At 63.9% G+C, this 19,510-nt stretch overlaps 2 protein-coding genes across 3 annotated transcripts in view; both read left to right on the plus strand.

The window, feature by feature from the left end:
* The window catches only part of CABIN1 (calcineurin binding protein 1), a 151,760-nt gene extending 142,692 nt beyond the window's left edge, over positions 1–9,068 (plus strand). For both annotated transcript variants that reach the window (XM_087857550.1, XM_045802485.2), the window contains 4 exons: positions 1,875–2,157; positions 7,012–7,176; positions 8,212–8,438; positions 8,527–9,068. In XM_087857550.1, coding sequence (XP_087713676.1) covers positions 1,875–2,157; positions 7,012–7,176; positions 8,212–8,438; positions 8,527–8,670 — 819 coding nt within the window. In that variant the 3' untranslated portion in view covers positions 8,671–9,068. The remainder of the gene's footprint in view (positions 1–1,874; positions 2,158–7,011; positions 7,177–8,211; positions 8,439–8,526) is intronic.
* Positions 9,069–11,245: 2,177 nt separating this feature from the next.
* Positions 11,246–18,918, plus strand: SUSD2 (sushi domain containing 2). The gene is made up of 15 exons (XM_045802484.2): positions 11,246–11,381; positions 12,949–13,156; positions 13,254–13,405; positions 13,856–14,023; positions 14,597–14,771; positions 14,902–15,103; positions 15,267–15,352; positions 15,424–15,692; positions 15,767–15,910; positions 16,004–16,162; positions 16,973–17,221; positions 17,336–17,608; positions 17,737–17,913; positions 17,994–18,096; positions 18,223–18,918. The coding sequence occupies exons 1-15, from the start codon at positions 11,306–11,308 to the stop codon at positions 18,245–18,247; spliced, it is 2,466 nt and encodes an 821-aa protein (XP_045658440.1). The 5' UTR covers positions 11,246–11,305; the 3' UTR covers positions 18,248–18,918.
* The last annotated feature ends 592 nt before the right edge of the window (positions 18,919–19,510 follow it).

Below are 19,510 nucleotides of genomic sequence, written 5' to 3' on the forward strand. Positions count from 1 at the left end.
TTTCTTGGCATCTCCCCCCTGGGGAAGTACTCACAGGGAGTCCGGAGGCAGGATCTCAGGACAGTGGGCATCCATCCACCTACGGTCTGGGGACTCAAGTCCCAGGTCCCCCAGCAGCAGGCTGGTGGATGCCTCAGTGTCCAGACAGGCTTCCTCTCAGTGAAATGGGGCAGCAGGCCACCATCCCTGCCCAGACTCTAGGTCTGAGGAAGTCCAGTTCAATCTTGACCAAGCGGGCTGATCCCCCAGCTGAGGACCAGCTTCCCAGGGGAGACATGCCCCAGGCCACCAGCAGTCCCTGCTGCTCCATTGCCAGAGCAGCCAGAGTTCACAGTGCAGCCAGTGTGGTTCCTGCGGCCTACGTGGCCCTCACCGCAGCCCCTGCTACCATGGGACAGGAGTAATTGCCCAGGGCCCCAGTTCGGGGCTTAGCCCCAACTAGGGGTCCCCTCCTGCCTCCTCTGCTGACCCAGATGGGGGCAGGTGGGCAGTGAGCACTCCAGACAGAGGAGGACTGTTTCTGACGCAGCCTTTAAAAGGTGCTAGTGATAGAACCGCACAGAAAAGCCCCAGACACATACCTTCCCTGTCCTGTGGCAAAAGGAGGTGCTGACCTGGCAGGAGCCAAGGGCAGGGAAGGGTCCCATTTCTTAGATAAAGAGATCGAGGCCCAAAGAGGACCAGCATCCAGCCGGGGGGCCCGCCTCTGGCCAGTGCTGGGAAGGGGGTGGCCATGGCCCTGAGCCTGCTTCTCCCGCCCCTCAGGGAGGTCCGTTTTCTGCTGGAGGCATGTCCCAGTTGCCATGGCAGCCCAGCGCACACCTGGAGAGTGCTCTGGACATAATTAGAGGCTCAGGGCTCTGCTGCCCTGGCTGAGGCTGGCTCCTGCAAGGACAGACACAGCACCCACCTTCTCCATGGCATGTCCGCCCACGAGAGACAGGTCTGTCCTGCCCCTCCTCGCCCTGGAAGCTCATGCTTATCCCAGACACACGTCACACAGCAGAGTCGCAGGGTCTGTCCCAGACCTCATGAAACTGGGGACAAGACATCTCAAACAGAGCAGATAACAGAAGAGGCAGAGTTACAGCGGGGAACCAGCCGTTCCCCAGCACCGAGGTGCCCCCAGCAGGTGTGAGCCCTCCCTGCACTTGCAGCCACCAGGAGGACTCCCACTGTCCCCGGTATGGGCCGGTTCCGATAGTGCCGTCGGCCCGGGGCTGGGGGGCAGGGTAGCTCCCACGGGGCCCACCTTGCAGCATGCCCTCAGTGAGCTGCAGCCTTCACGGGAGCATGGGCTTTGTGTGCAAAGCAGAAGGGGCCTGGTGGCAGAGGGAACTGTGTGGACGAAGACGGGGAGGCCCCAGTGGGCCTGGCTTGCCTAGGAATGGAAGGCCTGTAGTGGAAGCTGCTGGGGAGACTGAAGCCAGGCTACCCAGCACCGTGGCTTTGGGGCTGCAGTCTTGAACTCAGGAAGCAGACTCTTGATGTCACTCAGCTCCCTTGGGATGGTCCTACCAGTGGCCCGTGGGAAATCACCCTCCAGGCCTGACTTGGTGTTACTGCAGTCCCCACATTGGGCGCAACGACCCAGGAGTGGGAGCATGAGGTTGGCCAGCCCCGGGCCCTCTGCTGAGTCCCTATCAGCAGCTCCTGGACATCCTCCCAGGGAGGGGCTGTGGGTCCCCAGCAGTTTCCCCACATTGCAGACTCCTGAAGGGCTGCCTAGGGGCCTCGGCAGCATGGGGGGGGGGGCTCAGGATCGGGTGTCATGAGGGCATGTTGGCAGGCCCGGGTCCAGGCAGGTGTCCTGTGGGATGGCAAGGGCTCTGGGCTGCCCAGCCGGCCTTCCTCACCTCCCTTTATTCTCACAGGCCGCAGGGGACACACCTACCACCCCAAAGCACCCCAAGGACAGCCGAGAGAACTTCTTCCCTGGGGCTGTGGCCCCCACGGCTCCTGACCCTGTGCCGGCTGATGCTCTCCAGCGGCCTAGTGACACTCACGCCAAGCCTCGCCCTGCACCGGCTGCATCCACGGCGATCATCCCCTGCCTTCCCTCAGTGTCAGCCTCCACTCCAGACCCGTCCAAGGACTCTGGGCCCCCCCGGCTACATAGGCCAGAGGCCACCCCCAGCATGATCTCTCTGGGCCCAGGTAAGTCCTGTCCCGTCTTCTAGGTGGTGAGGCCAGAGCTGGGCCCAGGCCCCTGCCACCAGTGGCAGCAAGTCCTGCTCCTTGCATGGAGAGTGGAGGCAGGGCGGGGTGAGGCCAGGGCGACCTCCAGCCTGGTGAGCCTTGAGAAGCACATCATGGGGGCCCTGGAGGGCAGGGGGCACAACCTACTGGCATGCCCATCACTCTCCTAACCTTCCTCCCATCCCAGAATGGAGGCAGGGATACCAGCCCCCAACAGGGATGTGGCGAGGAGGGAGGGAGCCAGCATTGACATCAGGTGTTTACCTGTTTACACATTCCTTTCTCTTACCACAAAGCTTTGTGAAGGAATAGATAAATAGGAATTCTGGAGAGGAGCGGGTGTTCTGACTTTGGCTTCCTGGAGGCCTCACAGGGACCTGCTGTGGTTGGGGGCATTCCTGCCCGGGGCCCTTGTGGGCAAGGCACACGGAAGCCAGCCAGCATGGGGCAGGGCAAGGCTGGTCGGTGGGCTTGTGAAGGACAAGGAACAGGGCCCCAGGCTCCGGCAGCCTGAGGGAGCCCTGGTTCCTTCTAAAACCCAAGATGCCCTTGGGGACGGCAGCCCACAGGCAGGGGCAGCTGGCAGACCCGAGGGCAGACAGGTCTGCAGCTTTCCTGGGAGGGGACACTGACCTCCCCATGCCAGGCCCTCCCCTGCCCTCCGTGCCCTGTTCCCGGGACCAGCCTGGGCCCCTGCTGGGGCCCTGCACTGGCCCTTTGCTCCTGCAGGCTCATCTGTCCTCCCAGTCACAGTCCCGTGCAGCCTTTTGACCATGCTGCCTTGCCCTGAGGGCGGTGGCGGTGGCGGTGGCCACAAGCAGGGTGGAGTGGAGGCCGAGGGTAGCAGTGCTCTCTCTCTTCGCTCTTTCCTACAGCGCAGGTGTCAGGCGCTTCTTCTCACCTGATGCCAGTCCCCAGATTGCTTTGAGGAAGTATAGGGACCCTCTGCCCCGTTGCTTACAATGACGCTGGTCGTGGCCCCACAAGCTGAAGAATCACTTCCCTTAAGTCAGCTCCTGCAGCTGTTCATTCTGAGGGAGCCTCTGAAGGCTGCAGGGCAAAGAGCAGTTCCACCACCAGGTGCCCTTGGCTGTCCCTGCTCCCCTCTGTGTGCTGGGCGCGTCGCCGTGTCCAGCACACCGTGCGTCAGATGGAGGTGATACCCATTCGGCACAGTGCTTGGCAGAGTGAGCCCAGCCACTGCGCGGGGTCTGGTTGTGGTGATGTCAGAGGACACTGACAATGGGAGTCCACAGCCCACTGAAATCGCTCACTCCCACGGAGACTTGGCTCCCTCCAGGCGCCCCCCCCCCCCCACCTTCGGCTGTCTTGGCCTCCACCTGACTCACCGCAGTGATCCCATAGCCCCTGAGATTCAGGAATTCCCGAGCGTCAGGCTGTCAGCTGGTGATCTCAGTTCTCCCGGTTGCTGGCAGGTCTCAGGTCCTCACTGGCTGTTGGCTGGAGGCCTCAGTTCCTCCACTGTGGGCCTCTCCATAGGCTGCTGAGTGTCCCCATGTCATGGCCCAGAGCCTGGGGTCTGAGAGAGAGAGAGCACTCGAAGGAAGCCTCACTATCCTTTATAACCTGATCTTGGAAGCGAGTGACCATCACGGGTGTTGGCCACACATAAGCGGGTGCAGGTGGGAAGGGCAGGGTGTGGATACCAGGAGGCGGGGCCAGCGGGCCACCTGGAGCCTGGCTGCGTTCCTTGCCTCTTCTGCTCACCATGCCCCGGCCGCAAGCAGGCCCCAGACGGTGAGTCGCACATTCTTTCCCTGTGTTAGGTCAGTGGAAGAGCGCGTGCTTTCCAGTGTTGTTCATCCTGGAGAACTGATCCTTTCTTATTGCCTTCCCTCAAACTAAACTGAACAGCCTCTTGCTAGAATGGAACTCTTACATGACACCAGCGGTGGGGGTGGCCCTGGGTGGAGAATATGTGACGCATGGACCTGGTGTGGAGCGACCTGCCGGCCTCTTGGGGCTGCCTCGGGGTCTGCAGGCAGGTGGTGTTTGGCTGGCCGTGTTGGGGTGGCCACCCCGATGGTTCCCAGAGCTCTCTGGGGTGGCATGAGGGCCACGCTGGGATGGGCACATCGCCTCTGAGCCCACTTCACACAACCTCCAGGACAGGGACAGCGCCGGGAAGGAGCTACCTAGCACCTCCTGGTTCCCCAGAGGTGGCAGGGTGCCCTGGGGATGTGATCTTAATCTGCCTGTGCTCGTGCCCAGCAGGCAGCCCAGACCCAGGCGTAAGTTTGGATGGACAGCAAGGGCAGGCCTGCCCTGCGGAGGCGCCCAGGAACTAGAGGGTGTACGGGCTGGGAGCTGCAGCCAGAGACAGCGGCACAGGAGGCCGCAAGCCACCCGAGAGAGCAGGCGTGGGATGGATCCTCCCAGGACACTGTCCCCAAGGTGCGAGAACGGGGAAGGCAGCCTCAGAGGAGACCTTGACTGGCGCCGTCCCCAAGGTGGACAGCCCTGCCCTGCCCCTCACCAGGGTGCCCCTTACCCAGGCCTTCTGGCTCCAGCCAGGGGAAGGCAGCCGACAGTGGCTGGTGGTGTCCACTCCCGACTTGTCCCACCTGCTGCAGCCTGCAGATGGGCGGGGGTATTCTCAAGCTTCCCTGGTCACTAGCTGAGACCTCACCCAGCCGCCCAGGTTGTGCTGACCAGGGCGGCTGGCCTCATGCGGCAGATGCATCCCCTTAGGGAGTTCAGGGAGACTCCTAACCATGTGTCCCCCCACCTCCCACCCCTGTACTGAGCACGTGCTCTTTGTTGGGTGTCTGCCCTCCACAGGCCCAGACCTGGTTTCATGCTAGCGTAGTGCCGGGCCCACAAGTGAGTGAGGGTCCCTTTTGCTGAGGGGTCAGGCCTTCAGAGTGGGGAACTAGATCAGGGAGAAAGAGTAGAAAGGACACTTCAGGCCATGGGGCCAGCCTTTAGGTAAGGAAAGCGCCTGCCTCAGCAGGGCACCTCCAGCCAGTGAGTTGAGCAGGCTGTAGTGCCGGCCTCGTGCCATTTCGAGAAGCCAGGAAGAGTCTGAGTCAGGGCTGGCACTTCCAGGACACTGGTCCTTGGGGACCCGGTACCCAGGCCATGAGTCTGCCCAGGGGAGGAGGGAGAGTGGCCTGACGGCAGAGGATTCCAGCCTGGCCGTATATTTCCCACTGACAGAGAACCTGAGGTGTGGGAGGCCAGGGGGGCCCATAAGGCCCTTCTCCAAAGGCTGGGCCTCTAGGTTGATCCCCTCCTGCTCAGGCCCACCTGCAGCCCTCCTCACAGGCCTCCAGGGTGGTCTTGACGAGGGGAGGGGGCTGCCTGACCTAGGGAGCTCTACCCCACATGCCTGAAGCGCTCTGCTAAATGCCCTTGCCCCAAGTGCCCCTTCTTCTCCTGGTGGCCCATCAAGACAGTCCCCTGGGGTAGGAGAGAGCCAGCCTGACACCTGGTCCCCCTGAGGGCAGCCTCCATCCATTTTGCCAGCTCCAGGCCCTCCCTGCACCCTGCCCCCCCCCCCCAATCATGCTCCTGTCCTACAGATACCTATCAGCAAGGAAGCCAACTGCCCTTCCAGGCCACCCAGACAGCTCCTCCAAACCCCTCAGGGAACAGCTGCATGAGAAGAGGTTGGGCAGAGGCAGGCAGAGCGTTACCACCTAAAGAAAGGCCTGGAGCAGACACCCACTGGGCCCGCTTTGTGAGTGTGTGCCCAGCCACAGTGAACCGAATCCTGACCCAGTGGCACGGGATTCCGGCTGTGGTCCCTCCTGCCCGGGTCCAGGAGGGCAGCAGGAGGAGCCTTCCGAGGTGCTCACCCCTGCCTGCCATCGTGTAGGGGGCTGGACCCTGGGACAAAGAGACTGTGACCATGGCTGCCAGGGAGTGGGGCCTGGGGAAGGGAGGGACTGGCTCATGGCGTGGGCAGCTAGGGAAGGCTCTGTTCTCTGGGAATTGGAAGCCAACAGGCAGGAGGCCAGGGTGCTAAGTCACCCCATCTTTTTCCCTGTCACAGGAGCTTTCACTCCTGCCTGGCCCGGGATGGGGGAAGGGGAGGCTTCACCTGCTGGAGAAGGGGGAAGAGGAAGGACTTGATGGGAAAGTGGAGAAATGAAAGGGTGGTGGGGTGATGGCCATCTCGACCTGAATAAGAAGGAAGAGAGGAATAAGGTGAGGAAGGGAACGTGAGGAAGCCTGGATGCGGCAGAGCGAGGGGCAGCTGCAGGCGGGGCCCTGGGGGCTGGGAGCTGGTGGACTGATGCTGACTAACGGCCTGGCTGGCGGCCACAGGCGCAGTCGGCACCCTTCAGGCCCGTTGGGCCTTGGCTCAAAGGAGGCCAGTTCCCGGCCCCTGCCTCATGCCAGGGAAGGTGTGGCCTGGCAGGAGGGCACGGTGCCAGCACACCACTCCATCCACTTTGGTCTTAGCTAGCTGGTTTGGTTTCGGGTCCTGACTACGTTTCTGAGTGCCACTCCCCAGGCTAGAGGGGAGAGCCCTTAGCCCACCTCTAAAGTCCCGTGACGGTGTTTGATGGGGCTGGGGGCCTGTGCTGTGTCAGGCACACAGTGACCCCGGCTAGTGAGCCGGCCCCACCAGTGTCCACTTGTAGGGGGAGTGGTTTCCTGCCAGTGCCAGCCTGGCCCCTCCCATGCAATTGTTCGAGAGAAGCCCCTGCCGGTCCAGCGGTGGAGGTGGCGAGCTGCCTCAGCGCAGGTCTCCTGCCAGGTGTCCCAGGGTTCAGGAGGGAGGGGCCCTGTCTTCCAGGCTGGGTGAAGATTGTAACTTGCAGCCCTTCCGTGTCCCCACAGAGGGAGAAGAGCTGGCAGGAGGGGCAGAGGGCATGGGCTTCCCGCCGCAGGAGCCACTGCACAGTGAGCAGGTGAAGACCGTCCCCGAGAGCCCTTCAACAGAGCCGCACTGCTGGCCCACAGAGCCCACACCCCGGCCAGGCACCGAGCCCACCTGCAGCCAGGGTAAGGCGAATTGGGAGCAGCCGGGGGAGCTTTGCCCAGGAGGACCCAGTGGTGGGAAAGGCTGAGTGGAGCGGCCGCTGGGCAGGGAGGCCTGGGCTGAAGAGCTGGGGGTGGAGAGCCCCTCATTATCTACCTCCAGCTCCACAGAGACTAGCGAGGGCCAGCGGCCAGCCCAAGCTGAGGCTGCTTAGTCCCGGGGAGGAGCCCCCCCCCGCCCCGACGGGGCCAGGGGAGGGGATGACACGAGGAAGGAGGAATCAGGGGCAGGCAGAGGGGTGGCCAATCCTGCCAGACAGTTGTCCGTGTCAGAGTCATCCATGTGGGTAGAAACCCTTTCCCAACTGGCCAGCCCCCTCGGGATTCCTCAGGTTCAAGGATCTCACCGACCCTACTCAGGGCTGTAGGGCCTGGTGCCAGCCCCATGGAGCCAGGCTTGGGCTCTGAGTAAGCCCCACTCCTTTTAAAGCCATGGGCCCTCTGAGGAATGTGAAGACCAGCCCGGCTGAGACCCTGTGGCTCCTAACGCTCACAGCTCCCCGGAGGCTGCCAGCCCCGGAACTGCCGCCTCCAGGCTCTGGGGGCATGCAGCCCTGGAGCCAAGTGACTGGCACGGGCCCGCATCCTCCCTGGGCTGCGGACGTGCGTCCTAGCGTTGTTGCAGGGATGCGGCAGTGCGTGTGTGCACAGCGCCTGGAGGGCCTGCAGAATCCCTGGGAAAGCTCCAGGGCCTTGCCTGCATCCTAGGCCCTGGGCTCCCAGAGTGCACTGTGCTCCTCAGAGGGTCCTAGGCCCCAGGCCCCACAGCCCAGAGCCAGACCTGGGCAGTCAGGGAGGCAGACACAGGAGGCGGCCTGGAGCCTGCCAGCCAGCACAGACCAGAAGGCCGAGAGAAAGCACCCTCCGTCTGATGTAGCAGGAGGAGGCGTTCTTGGTTGCCTCTGTCTTCCAGAGGGGAAACTGAGGCCCAAGCCAGGGAAGGGCAGGCAGGCCCAGGAGGCCGTGAGCCAGGCTAAGCTCCCACGGTCCACCCCACAGTCACCAGCTCCAAGGTGCCCAGCGGTGCGAGTGCCCAGCTGCCCGAGGGCCCCCCCGGCAAGGCAGAGCCCGGCCGGGCCAAGTCGCGCCTCCTGCCGAGCATGCCGAAGCTGGTCATCCCCTCGGCCGCCACCAAGTTTCCCCCTGAGATCACCGTCACGCCGCCCACCCCAACCCTGCTCTCACCCAAAGGCAGCATCTCGGAGGAGACCAAGCAGAAGCTGAAGGTGATCACGGGTGCTGAGGGGGGCATGGGCGGGACCGGGGCCAGGCCCGGGCCACCCCTGACCGGTGCCTTGCCTGCTCTGTGTGCAGTCCGCCATCCTGTCTGCCCAGTCGGCCGCCAACGTGCGCAAGGAGAGCCTGTGCCAGCCGGCCCTGGAGGTCCTGGAGACGTCAAGCCAGGAGTCCTCGCTGGAGAGCGAGACGGATGAGGATGACGACTACATGGACATCTGAGGGCTGGGGCCGCCCCCCTTGGCCTGAGCCCCTCAGGGCGTGCCGGGCCCAGGTGGAGCACTGTTCCCCATGCAGACCCCGGTCTGCCGAGCCTCCATCCCTCGCGGTGTCCTTCCCACCCGCCTGGGCCGTCGTGGGTCCCCACCGCATGGGGGCCCAGAGGAGGCTGAGCTTGGCCACGTGAAGTCGGCCGCAGCTCGCACAGCAGGGCTGGCATCCTTTTCTATGAAATGTTGATTTTGTATAAATGTGCCCAAGCCCAGCCCAGGTGGCCATGTCCACACCTCGACGCCCGGGTGGGCCGGGGTTCTGCCTGTGTCACAGTGGAGGGGTCATTTAGGGTTGGGCTCGCCCCACTCCCTTTTTTTGGTTTCTTTTCTAATAAAGATGGAACAGTTGTTTTTGCCTCTTTGTTCAGTCCCGGGGACCTCCCTCAACCGGTTGGTGTCCAGGGTTTGTGGGCCCTTCTTCCTCTTGGTCAGGGACCCGCCCTTGGGCATCTCAGGAGCAGGCGGGAGTTGGAGGAGGGAGGAAGGGAGGGAGTCAGTGGGGAGAGGTGAGAATATGCCAAGCTGCGCGGACCCTCTGGGTGGGACTGGAGCCAGGCCTGGAAGGGGTCTCTGGAGTGTCCCCTGGAGGACTCAAGAGTGCGGGTGGGGTATGCCCCTCTGGAGTGTGCGCAGGGGTGGGGGGAGGAGGCTGCAGGGAGCCGGCAGCACCCAGGCGGTGCTGAGGAACTCTCTTGCGATGGGGACCCAGTGCAGGGGACCCTGACAGGTAGGGTCAGTGTCAGGAAGGGAGAGGTGGGGGCTGGCAGGAAAGCTGCTTACCTCCCACTACACTTGCCCTCTGATAGAACTGGCCAGATAAGTTGTGCTGTTCAGTGCAACATATAATTGGGGCTCCTTGTTCAAAAATTCATTTTTAGAGGTGACAGCAGAGCATTATACAAACCCACGATGCTGGCTCTGTTCTCTCAGGCTCCAAGTACATCTGTGTTGGGGAGGCACAGGTTGCAGGGGCCCCAACCTGCCCTTCACAACCCCCTCAGTGCTTTGGGGACCCAGCTGTCTCCCTCCACAGATCTGGGCTGGCCCTGCCCCCAGAGTTCTCCCTGGAAAGGCTCTCTGTCCCGGAGGGAGATGGGGATGCTCCTTGCTGCCCTATACCCCTCATGGGCTGGGCCCTGCCAGGGTCCCCAGCCCACACCTGGCAGAGCCATCATGGGGACCCAGGAGCGTCCCAAATTCCTGACTCTCAGGGCCCCAGGACACCTGGGACCCATCCTGGGAGCATTCCTATCATCTTCCTTCCCCTGACCTGTGCCACAGGGAATACCTTCGACCCTGGGCTTGGGATGAGTCCCAGCACCAGCCCCCCTGCACCTGCCTATAGAGGTCACATGAGCCCCCAGCAACCAAGCTGGGAGATGTGGCTTTTAACTACCCAAACTGGCTTTCCTGACACCTACAGGAGCCGCCTCTCTGACGAAACTGCAGACCCACCCGCCGGTTGGGAAGGGGTGTGCCCAGGGACCAGGGGCCGGCCAGATCCCAGGAACTAAGATGGGTCACAGCCAGATGGCTTTAGCTCATAGCCCCCGCAAGCTTCAGCTCCCTTCGAGGCCTGGGAATGTGTCCTCTTCAGACACCGCCTCCTGGGGAGAGAACCGTCTGTCTGTCTCGACACCCAGACTAGGTGGCAGGGCCCAAATGAGTCCCAGGCCTCAGGAGTGGAGTGGGGGGTCCCCGAGAAGCTGCCTGGGCCCTGGCCGGGCACTGCAGCCTCTCCCCGTGACCTTGATCCCACCTGTCTACATCTGGACCTCCATTCCCTCCCTTGCACAGTGAGAAGGGAGAACACTGAAGAGATTATGCAAATTCTATGAATGACAGCCAGGGGTGGGTGGGGCAGGGTGGCTCTCCTCTGGAGCCTTGTTTCATACACCAGCGCCACTCCAGGGATTCCAGACTAGGCTTCTCTGGTCTCAGCCCCTAACCCCACTGTTAACCTGCCGTGGCTGGGCGGCTCCCACAGCCTTCACCTCCCTCCAAAGGGGATCCCCTCCTCCAGCCCTCCTCCAGCACCCACGCACACCAGCGATCAGCAGGAAGTTACTTGCTGCCCCTCTGCGAGGCTGTGGGGAGGAATTGGGAATACCTGCTCTGGGCAGGGAAGCCGAGGAGGAGGGATGAGAGGTCTGTGGCTGAGGGCCCCTGGGCGCTGGAATCCTGAGATTGCGAGAACCACCCCGCCTAACCCACCCCTCCAGATCCCAGCCCCCGCGGAGCCCCACCGGCCTCCCCGGGCTGGGCCAGAGGTGGGATCCCGTGGTCCAGGTGGCAGCCTCTGGATCCAACCCCTGGAGGCGCGACCGACTCCCGGGCCGCGGGGCCAGGAATGTGCAAACGGGGCAGGTTGGGCCCTACTGGCCCCCGGGGGAACCTGTGGACTTTGAGAGGGGACCGGGCGGGGCGGAACGGGGCGGGGCGGGGCGGGACGGGACGGGACGGGGCGGGGCGGGGCGGGGCGGCAGCGCGGTGCGCGGGGCGGGCGGGGCCAGGCCGAGGGGAGTTAGCTGGCCCGCAGCCGCCCAGCCAGTGCTGCGCTGCAGGCTGCGGACTGAGGCCGCACCATGAAGCTGCTCGTCCTGCTCTGGGCCCTGCTCCTGCTCGGGACAGCCCCTGGCCCGGGTCCCCGGCCTGCAGCAGGTACGCCCCCACCCTGCGCTCTATCCCGGGGTCAGTCTGCCTGCCTGCTGCAGCCAGGCCCAGGGTAGACGCCCCTCTGCTCAGCCTCTGTCCATCTGTCAGGCCATCTGGGACTGCACTATGGGTTGCGAGAAGAAATTCTGGGGTTCCCAGGGTCCGGGGGCTGCTGGTGGGATGGAGTCTGGGCTCTGCGCCCCCCCAAGCCCCCTGGGACCTGGGAGGTGCCGGCTGCATGGGAGGGAGGTGGCCCAGGGCGGGTGGAGGGCTCAGGAGAGCCCTCGGCCTATGGCCCCGAGCCCCCGTGGAGGGTGTGCTCACACATGGAGGAGCCCCCAGCCCCGCTGAGCCCCCTGACAGGTGAGAGGCAGCATTGTGGGTCCTTACCAGGGTGGGGCTGAACCCGGGAAAATCTGGAGGAAGGCTCCTACTCCAGAGCCTCACACTGGGCTGGGCTGGCAGTGGCAGGCTCCCCAGCACCACCAATGTGCGCCAACCCCCCCCCCCCCGCCCCCGCCATGCCCCTATCTCCCATCTCAGGGAAGCACCACCACCCTTCAGCCACTTATCTCACTTGCTGGCATCACTCAGCCTCCTCCCCCACTCCCTTGAGCCATCACATCCTCTGTCAATAAACATTTATTGACGCTCTTGAGTTCCAGGCCCTGCACTGGGTGAAATGGGGTCACTGGGGTGGCTCAGGTCCAGCCCCAGCCCTTGACTGGTCCCCTTTGGTGGGGTGGCAGGGAAGGGCCAGGTGGGACGTGTGATCCCTGCCTCGGTGTCTGCAATCCCCCCGCAGTCTCCACCCTCCAGCCTTCCCAGCCACACCCGCTACAGAGGGACGGATTCCCTGAAGCTAAGGCCCTGTCCTGGGTCCCCATGGCAGTAAGAGCTGAGGCCTGATGTCCGCAACCCTGCACCAAACCACCCTCTCCCTCACCCTGGCCCTGCTGGGCCCTCTACTGGAGATGACCCTCCTCTCTCCTCAGAGGAGGGGAGCACCCCTCACCTTCTCCCCTCAGGGTAGGGCTCCTTTGGGGGCCACAGTCGTTGAGCCAGTGTTGCCTGGCAAAGGGAGATGGGGCACACCGAGCCTGGGGAATGAGACCCTGGCAGGCCTCCAGTGGGACTCAGAGTAGCCACGTCCCCAGACCCCAGACGGTCTGCCAGGCTGGGTCCACCGACCCTTCCGGGAATAGGGGCAGCTCCCAGTCCAGGTCAGGGGCTCAGCCACCTCTGGCCATCTGAGGATGCGGTCTTCCGGGACTTGGTGGCTGAAGGTCAGCCTCCCATCAAGAGGCTCCTCTTGATGCTGCAAAAATGTATGTCTGGAGGCATTTGCCCTTATTGCCCCTCCTTCTAGCAAGTCATTCAGGCAACTGCTAGATCATTTGTACCAAGGATCCATCATCCCACGGGCCCTGTGGGTTTCTACTGTGTTCGCTTGGTGGTCAGTGCGATTCCTGGCCCGCATTCTCCTGGGGATGCTTCTCCCTCATGGGCTCCGGGAAAATAAACGCCAGCCCTGCCCGTGGGGCAGCCGGGCGCTCAGAGCCCTCTCCTCCAGGTGCCCGGGGGAGCTGTTCCCACCGCTGTGGAGACCGGGATGAGCTGTGCTCCTGCCACCCGACCTGCTCCGGCCTGAGCACCTGCTGCTCGGACTTCCGGGACTTCTGCCTAGAAGTCTCGCCCTACTCGGGCTCCATGATGGGCGGCAAGGACTTCGTAGTGCAGCACCTCAACTGGTTCAACCCCGCGGATGGTGTGATCTGCAGGTGTGAGATCTGTGCCTGCTGGGCGCCTCGGGGCAGCTGGCTGGCTGGGGTCCCCCCACCCCGGCCCAGCATTTCCTGCCACCTGCAACCCCCACAGGTTTAAGGAGAGCATCCAGACCCTCGGGCACGTGGACTCCTTTGGACATGTGCACTGTGTGTCCCCCTTGCTGTATGAGACGGGCCGCATCCCCTTCACCCTCTCCATGGACAATGGTCGCTCCTTTCCCCGCTCTGGGACTTGGCTAGCTGGTGAGCCCCACCTTCCTGAGCCTTGCCCCCCCCACCACAGGGACTTCCTTGGCACTAATATATGCACGCCTTGCCTGCAGCCCTGGCTGGCTGCTCTGGCTTAACCAGTCCCTCTGGAGGTGCGCCCAACTGTGGGGGTGAGGGCTCTCAATCTCCTCTCCCCACCGCCTGGCATCCACACAGGACACCTGGCCCGAAAGGGGGTTGGGGGCTTCAGGGGTCCTCTGGCAAGGTGGGCCACTCGACTCAGCCAAGCCAGCGGAAGGCCAGAGGCCTGGGCAACAGAGGGCAGGGCCCCACCTCTCCCACAGCCTCTTGTCCTTTCCTGACACGAGGGTCTAGGAGAGACCGTGCTCGAATGGGACTGCCATGCGTTGTCCGTGGGAGGCACCCCCAGCTCTCAGAGCCCCTGGGGCTCAGGCCTTTGCTCACCCCTCACCCCCTGCCCAGTGCACCCCAGCAAAGTGTCAAAGACGGAGAAGAGTGAGCTGGTGAACGAGACCCGCTGGCAATACTACGGCACCGCTGGCATCACGGGTAACCTCTCCCTGATCTGGGAGCCCTCGGCTCTGTCCACACAGTTTGTCACCATCGAACTCTGGGGTTATGAGGAGACAGGTAAGGCTGGCCCAAGGCTAGACTGACGGGGGGAGTGCTGCATGCCTGCAGGGTTGGGAGTGTGGGGCTTGCAGAGGTGGAAGCAAGGGGATTCCAGGCAGGGCCACAACCCAGGTGGGGATTTTGAGCAGCAAGAGCACAGGCAAGAAAGAGGAACTGGGGGAAGTATGGGAGTCGGGGGAGGCTGGGGACTCCCGGCTGCTTGGGCCCAGCTCCAGGAGGAGGTGTGGACATTCCCAGCCCTTGGATCCAAGGATTGCCTTGGAAACGGAAAAAGCTTGCTCCACCCAGCATCCCCAAGCCCCTGGACTGCTAGCATGGCTCTAGGCCTGGCCTCAAGCTGGGGCCGGGACCCTAACATGTGGGAGGAGGAGATGATGGTCACTTGAGCCAGGGTCCTTGCTGGGGCAGCAGGGTGGGCCTTCCTCTGGGGAATCATCTGTCTGTCCATCTGTCAGGCCTCTCCAGGCACTGAAGATGGGCTCCTGGCCCCTCCTCTGCCCCAGGACTCTGGAGGGGCCCCGGGACTCTTTGGAGGGACCCCGGGGCTGACTGAGGCCTTCTCTCCCTCAGGGAAGCCATATTCAGATAACTGGGCAGCGAAGTGGTCGTACCTGTACCCCCTGGCCACAAGCATCCCCAACTCTGGCTTCTTCACCTTCACTCCGAAACCTGCCCCTCAAAGCTACCAGAGATGGGAAGTGGGTGCACTTCGGATCATCAACAGCAAATACTACGCGGGGGAGAAGTAAGGGCCGCCGGCCACGCAGAGCTTGGGCTGCTGGCACGTGCTGCTGCTCAGCACGCTGGACAGGGACGGCCAGGGGCTGGGGAAGGGAGGGTGGGTACGGCTCTCAGCGTGTGCGTGGCCCCCACAGGGACGTGCACGCAGTCTGGAGCAATGAGCACGCGCTGGCCTGGCACCTGGGTGAGGACTTCCAGGCGGACCCAGAGGCCTGGGCCCGGGCCCAGTGCCTGGCCTGGGAGGAGCTGGAGGACCAACTGCCCAACTTCCTGGAGGAGCTGCCTGACTGCCCCTGCACCCTGGCACAGGCCCGGGCTGACTCTGGCCGCTTCCACGTGAGCCCCTAGCCCAGTCGGGGCCCAGGAGAGGGCAAGGGGCCAGCTGGAGGCAGTTGGGGCGGGGAGGTAGCTAGAGAACCCAGGGAGGCTGGGCTGAGGTCAGGGAGGGGAGGGCAGAGCCTGGGGCTGGCCCAGGTGACAGCAACCTCCTGCTCTGTAGACGGACTATGGCTGTGACATCGAGCACGGCAGCGTGTGCACCTACCACCCTGGGGCCGTGCACTGTGTGCGCTCCGTGCAAGCCAGGTGAGCCCCCGGGCGGTGGTTGGGGTGGGGGCCGGGGTTCCACAGTGGCCCTGACCTGTCCTCGCCCCCAGTCCCCAGTACGCCTCCGGTCAGCAGTGCTGCTACACGGAGGCCGGCACCCTGCTCCTGACGGCCGACTCAACCGGGGGCAGCACCCCGGACCGTGGCCACGACTGGGGCGCGCCCCCATTCCGCACACCACCCCGCGTGCCTGGCCTCTCCCATTGGCTCTACGATGTCGTCAGCTTCTACCACTGCTGCCTCTGGGCGCCCGAGTGCTCGCGGTACATGCGGCGGCGGCCCTCCAGTGACTGTCGCAGCTACCGGCCGTCGCGCCTAGGTGGGTGCCAGCCGAGGCTGGGCCCCAGGCAGGGCCGTGCCTGCACGGCCCTCCTGACCCTCTGCTCTCCCCAGCCTCCGCTTTCGGGGACCCACACTTTGTGACCTTCGATGGTGCCAACTTCTCGTTCAACGGGCGTGGCGAATACGTGCTGCTGGAGGCCACGCTGACCAACTTGAGGGTGCAGGGGCGGGCCCAGCCCCGGACAACTTCTGACGGTGAGGCTGGGGCCCGCGGGCTCTGGGCGGCTCAGGGCCTTCCCAGGAGGAGGCCTGGAGCTGAGCGCACCACGTTTTGCACGCGCCCCTCAGGCACGCAGGACCGAGGCACAGGGCTGACGGCCGTGGCAGTCCAGGAGGGCAATTCCGATGTGCTGGAGGTCCGGCTAGCAGCCAGGGAGGGGGTCCTGCAGGTGCTGCTGAACCAGGAGGTGCTCAGCTTTACCGAGCAGAGCTGGATGGACCTGAAGGGTGAGTGGGACGGCCAGGGAGCTTCCGCGGGCCGCTCTCATGCCCTTTCCCTCCTGCCTGAGCCTCCCTGCCTCTCTCCGGGCAGCCCTGGGCCTCAGAACATGGATGTCCAGATGGAGGCCTCTCAATAGGACCCATATACTCTCCCTAGCACAGGGGTGCAAGTCCACCCCCCTGCACCCCACGGTGAGGGGCCCAGCACAGTGGACACATGTCCTCAGCCCCAACTGTAGGACAGGTAGGTTCTAGGCCCCAGGTAGGGAGGTCCAGCCTGGGGACCTGGTCTGATCTCGTACTTTCACACCCATGGAGCCCCAGACCTGTGATCAGAACCCTGAGATGCCAGATGGTGGGACGACGAGCCACAAGCTGCAATGATAGCAATCGCCTGGTTCCAGGACACTGGCTGGCCCTGAGGGCTAAGGAACAGCCCCCTGCCCACCCCCTCCTATGGTGGTGCTGCCTCAGGGAACTGAGTTCCTGCGGTTGGGATAGGTGGGGACCTGGGATGGGCCTGCTGCTGCAGAGGGTGCAGGGATCCCCCGGAAGGGCAGAGGTGGGCATGGCTGCTGCCTTCCTCAAGGAGCGGGGGCCAACAGGTGGCCCCCAGGCAGGGGTCTTCAGGCCAGTGTGGGAGTCCCAGTACAGGTGTGGGCCTGGAGTGAGGGAGTGTCAGAGCGGGGTTGGCTCTGGGGACGCCCTCGCCTTCCCTGGAAACCCACGGATGCTGACGCACTCATCCTGGAGCTGTGGAGTCACGACACGGTGCCCTGAGCACGCAGCCCTGACCCCGCTTCCGCCTGTGCCCAGGAATGTTCCTGTCCGCAGCTGCCGAAGACAGCGTATCCATCATGCTGTCCTCAGGGGCTGGCCTGGAGGTCAGCGTCCAGGGGCCATTCCTGAGTGTGACTGTCCTCCTGCCTGAGAAGTTCCTTACCCACACGCAAGGACTTCTTGGGACACTGAATGATGACCCCACCGATGACTTCACCCTGCGCGACGGGAAGGTCTTGCCCCCCAAGGCTGCTTCCCGTGAGCTGTTCCGCTTTGGGGCCGACTGTGAGTGACCCCGAGGCCCACTGGGGGTTGGGGGGTGGAGAACATGGCAGTGGAAGTGAGGGGAGAGACTGCAGAACCCGTGGCCACCATGGGACCCGCTGCGTGTCTCCCCAGGGGCCGTGGAGAACGCCTCGTCCCTGCTCACCTATGACTCCTGGTTCCTAGTCAACAACTTCCTGTATCAGTCCAAGCACGACCACACCTTTCAGCCCCTGTTCCCCGAGGAGACCATCCCCAACCCCAGTCTGGCCGCTGAGGCAGCTGAAGTGTGTGGGGACAACCAGTTCTGCACATTTGACGTGATGGCCACCGGGAGCCTGCGTGTAGGCAATGCCACGCGGACGGCCCACCAGTGGCACCAGCGTCGCATGCAGAGCCTGCAGCCCGGTGAGGGCGGCTGGGGCGCCGGCCATGGGGTGGGCGCTTTATGCTGGGCCATGACCTCCTAAGCCGGCAGCTGTAGGGGGTCAGCCTGTGGCTACATCCCGTGCTCTGCTCCTGGTCCCCTCCCCCAGTGACGTCCTGCGGCTGGCTGGCTCCGCCCCCCAATGGGCGCAAGGAGGGTATCGGGTACCTGTCGGGCTCCACCGTCTACTTCCACTGCGACAGCGGCTACAGCCTGTTTGGGGCAGAGGCCAGCACCTGCCAGGCTGATGGCACCTGGTCCAGGCCCAGCCCCATGTGCCAGCCAGGTGAGGATGCCCTGCCCACCTGCCCCGCCCCTGCCCCCGCTGGCCCTGGGGCAGCCCTCACCGCTCTGCCCCCTCTCCAGCGCGGAGCTACACTGTGTTGCTGAGCATCGTCTTCGGAGGCCTGGCACTCGTGGCTCTGGTCGCGCTCGTCTACGTGCTGTTGCGCCGCAGGAAGGGCAACGTGTAAGGCCCTGCCCCCCCGCCCGACCCAGGGTTCCACTGGCGAGACCCCCGTCTGTGCCCCTCGTTGGCTCTCCTGAGACTGTAGAGTGCCGGCCACATCCGCTCTAGACGGTGTCTCTGTTGCAGGGCCAGCTGGGGTTCGCAGCCCTGAGGGGAGCGCACGCGGCCAGCAGCAAGAGGCACACGGGGCCACCCTGGAGCCAAGACCAACCTCGCAGGAGAGAGCCCCCAAGAACGTGCACCCCAGCACTTCGATCCCCAAATCCCTAGCACCATTTACTGGGACCTGGACACCTGATACCTGAGCCTTGAATGCCCGCGCACCCTGCCCCAGTGTCCTGCTGTCTCCTCAGACCTGGACACCTGGCTCTAACCGTGCAGCTCTCGAGAGGCACCCGGTGCTCTAGTCCCCGAAGAGTCTCGGCTCTAACTCCCCAGACTCCATCCTCTGGAGTTCTAATGCCTGTCTCCCAGACCCAGCTGACACTCTGGCCCCCAAAACTCAAACGCTCGTACCTCAGATCCCGTGTCTGATGCCCGTGACCCCGATCCCTGATCCACGGACCCTGACCCCTGGTGCCCCAGCACGGGAGCCCTAGCACCCAGCTGCCTTGATTGCCGGGCTTGGCCCGGCCTGAGTGGGAGAGGCCTCAGGACCCCAGTGTGGAGGGCCACTCTCTCAGCTCGAGGCCTGTAATTCTAACCCTTCTGGAATGTCACTTCTAACTCTACTGGAATGTCACTTCTAACTCTACTGGAATGTCACTTGAAATACCCCTCCCTGTCTACCCAAAGAAAACAAGCCTGTGGTGGTGCCCCCTCCCTGATGTCCTGGTGCTCATACTACACTTTGGTTCTGGAGAAGTTCCATGGTTGCCTTGTGGGGCCAACAGCACCCAGAGCAACCTTGGTCCACTGGCAGGCCACCTGGGGCGGGTCCCTCCCTAGCCTGTCTCCAGCTGGAAAGTGGGATTGAGAACAGTGGCCACTTCGTGGGGTGAAGACAAGGGGCGGTGTCCGCAAAGGGTTCACCATGGAGTGCCATGCTGGGTGTCCAGGAGTTGGGATGGGGCCAGCACAGGCACCCGCCGCATCCCCCTGCAGCAGGCTGGCCCAGCCTGGCCCTGAGTCCCTCCCCTGCCCCAGCACTGCCTTGCAAGCAGGCAGGCCGTGACTGGTAGTTACCGACCAGAGCCCATGTTCTGGGCCCCTGGGTTCTTTCCCTGGGAGTGTCCAGAAGCCAGGTATGGAGCACAGGCTTCATGCTACTGCTGCCCTCTGTGGCGAGGGTGCTGAGTGGGGGCCAGGGGAGGGCCTTGGCAGCTTAGGGGCGGGCCAGGCTTGTATCATGGGCCTCCGAGAAAGCACAGTAGAGGGTGGGGTTGGAGGCTGTGCCCTCTGGTCCAGGCCACTG

The sequence above is a fragment of the Ursus americanus genome, chromosome 30 (assembly GCF_024610735.1).
Source record: "Ursus americanus isolate L20-20 chromosome 30, mUrsAme1.1.p, whole genome shotgun sequence".
In the NCBI taxonomy this organism is placed as follows: Eukaryota; Metazoa; Chordata; class Mammalia; order Carnivora; family Ursidae; genus Ursus; species Ursus americanus.

What these genes read in the sequence shown, in the direction of transcription:
- SUSD2 (XM_045802484.2), top strand. Translation starts at nt 11,306, where the DNA reads ATGAAGCTGCTCGTCCTGCTCTGGGCCCTGCTCCTGCTCGGGACAGCC. An exon ending in GCGGATGGTGTGATCTGCAG is followed by an intron (nt 13,157 to 13,253) that starts GTGTGAGATCTG and finishes CAACCCCCACAG; the next exon opens with GTTTAAGGAGAGCATCCAGA. An exon ending in AAATACTACGCGGGGGAGAA is followed by an intron (nt 14,772 to 14,901) that starts GTAAGGGCCGCC and finishes TGGCCCCCACAG; the next exon opens with GGACGTGCACGCAGTCTGGA.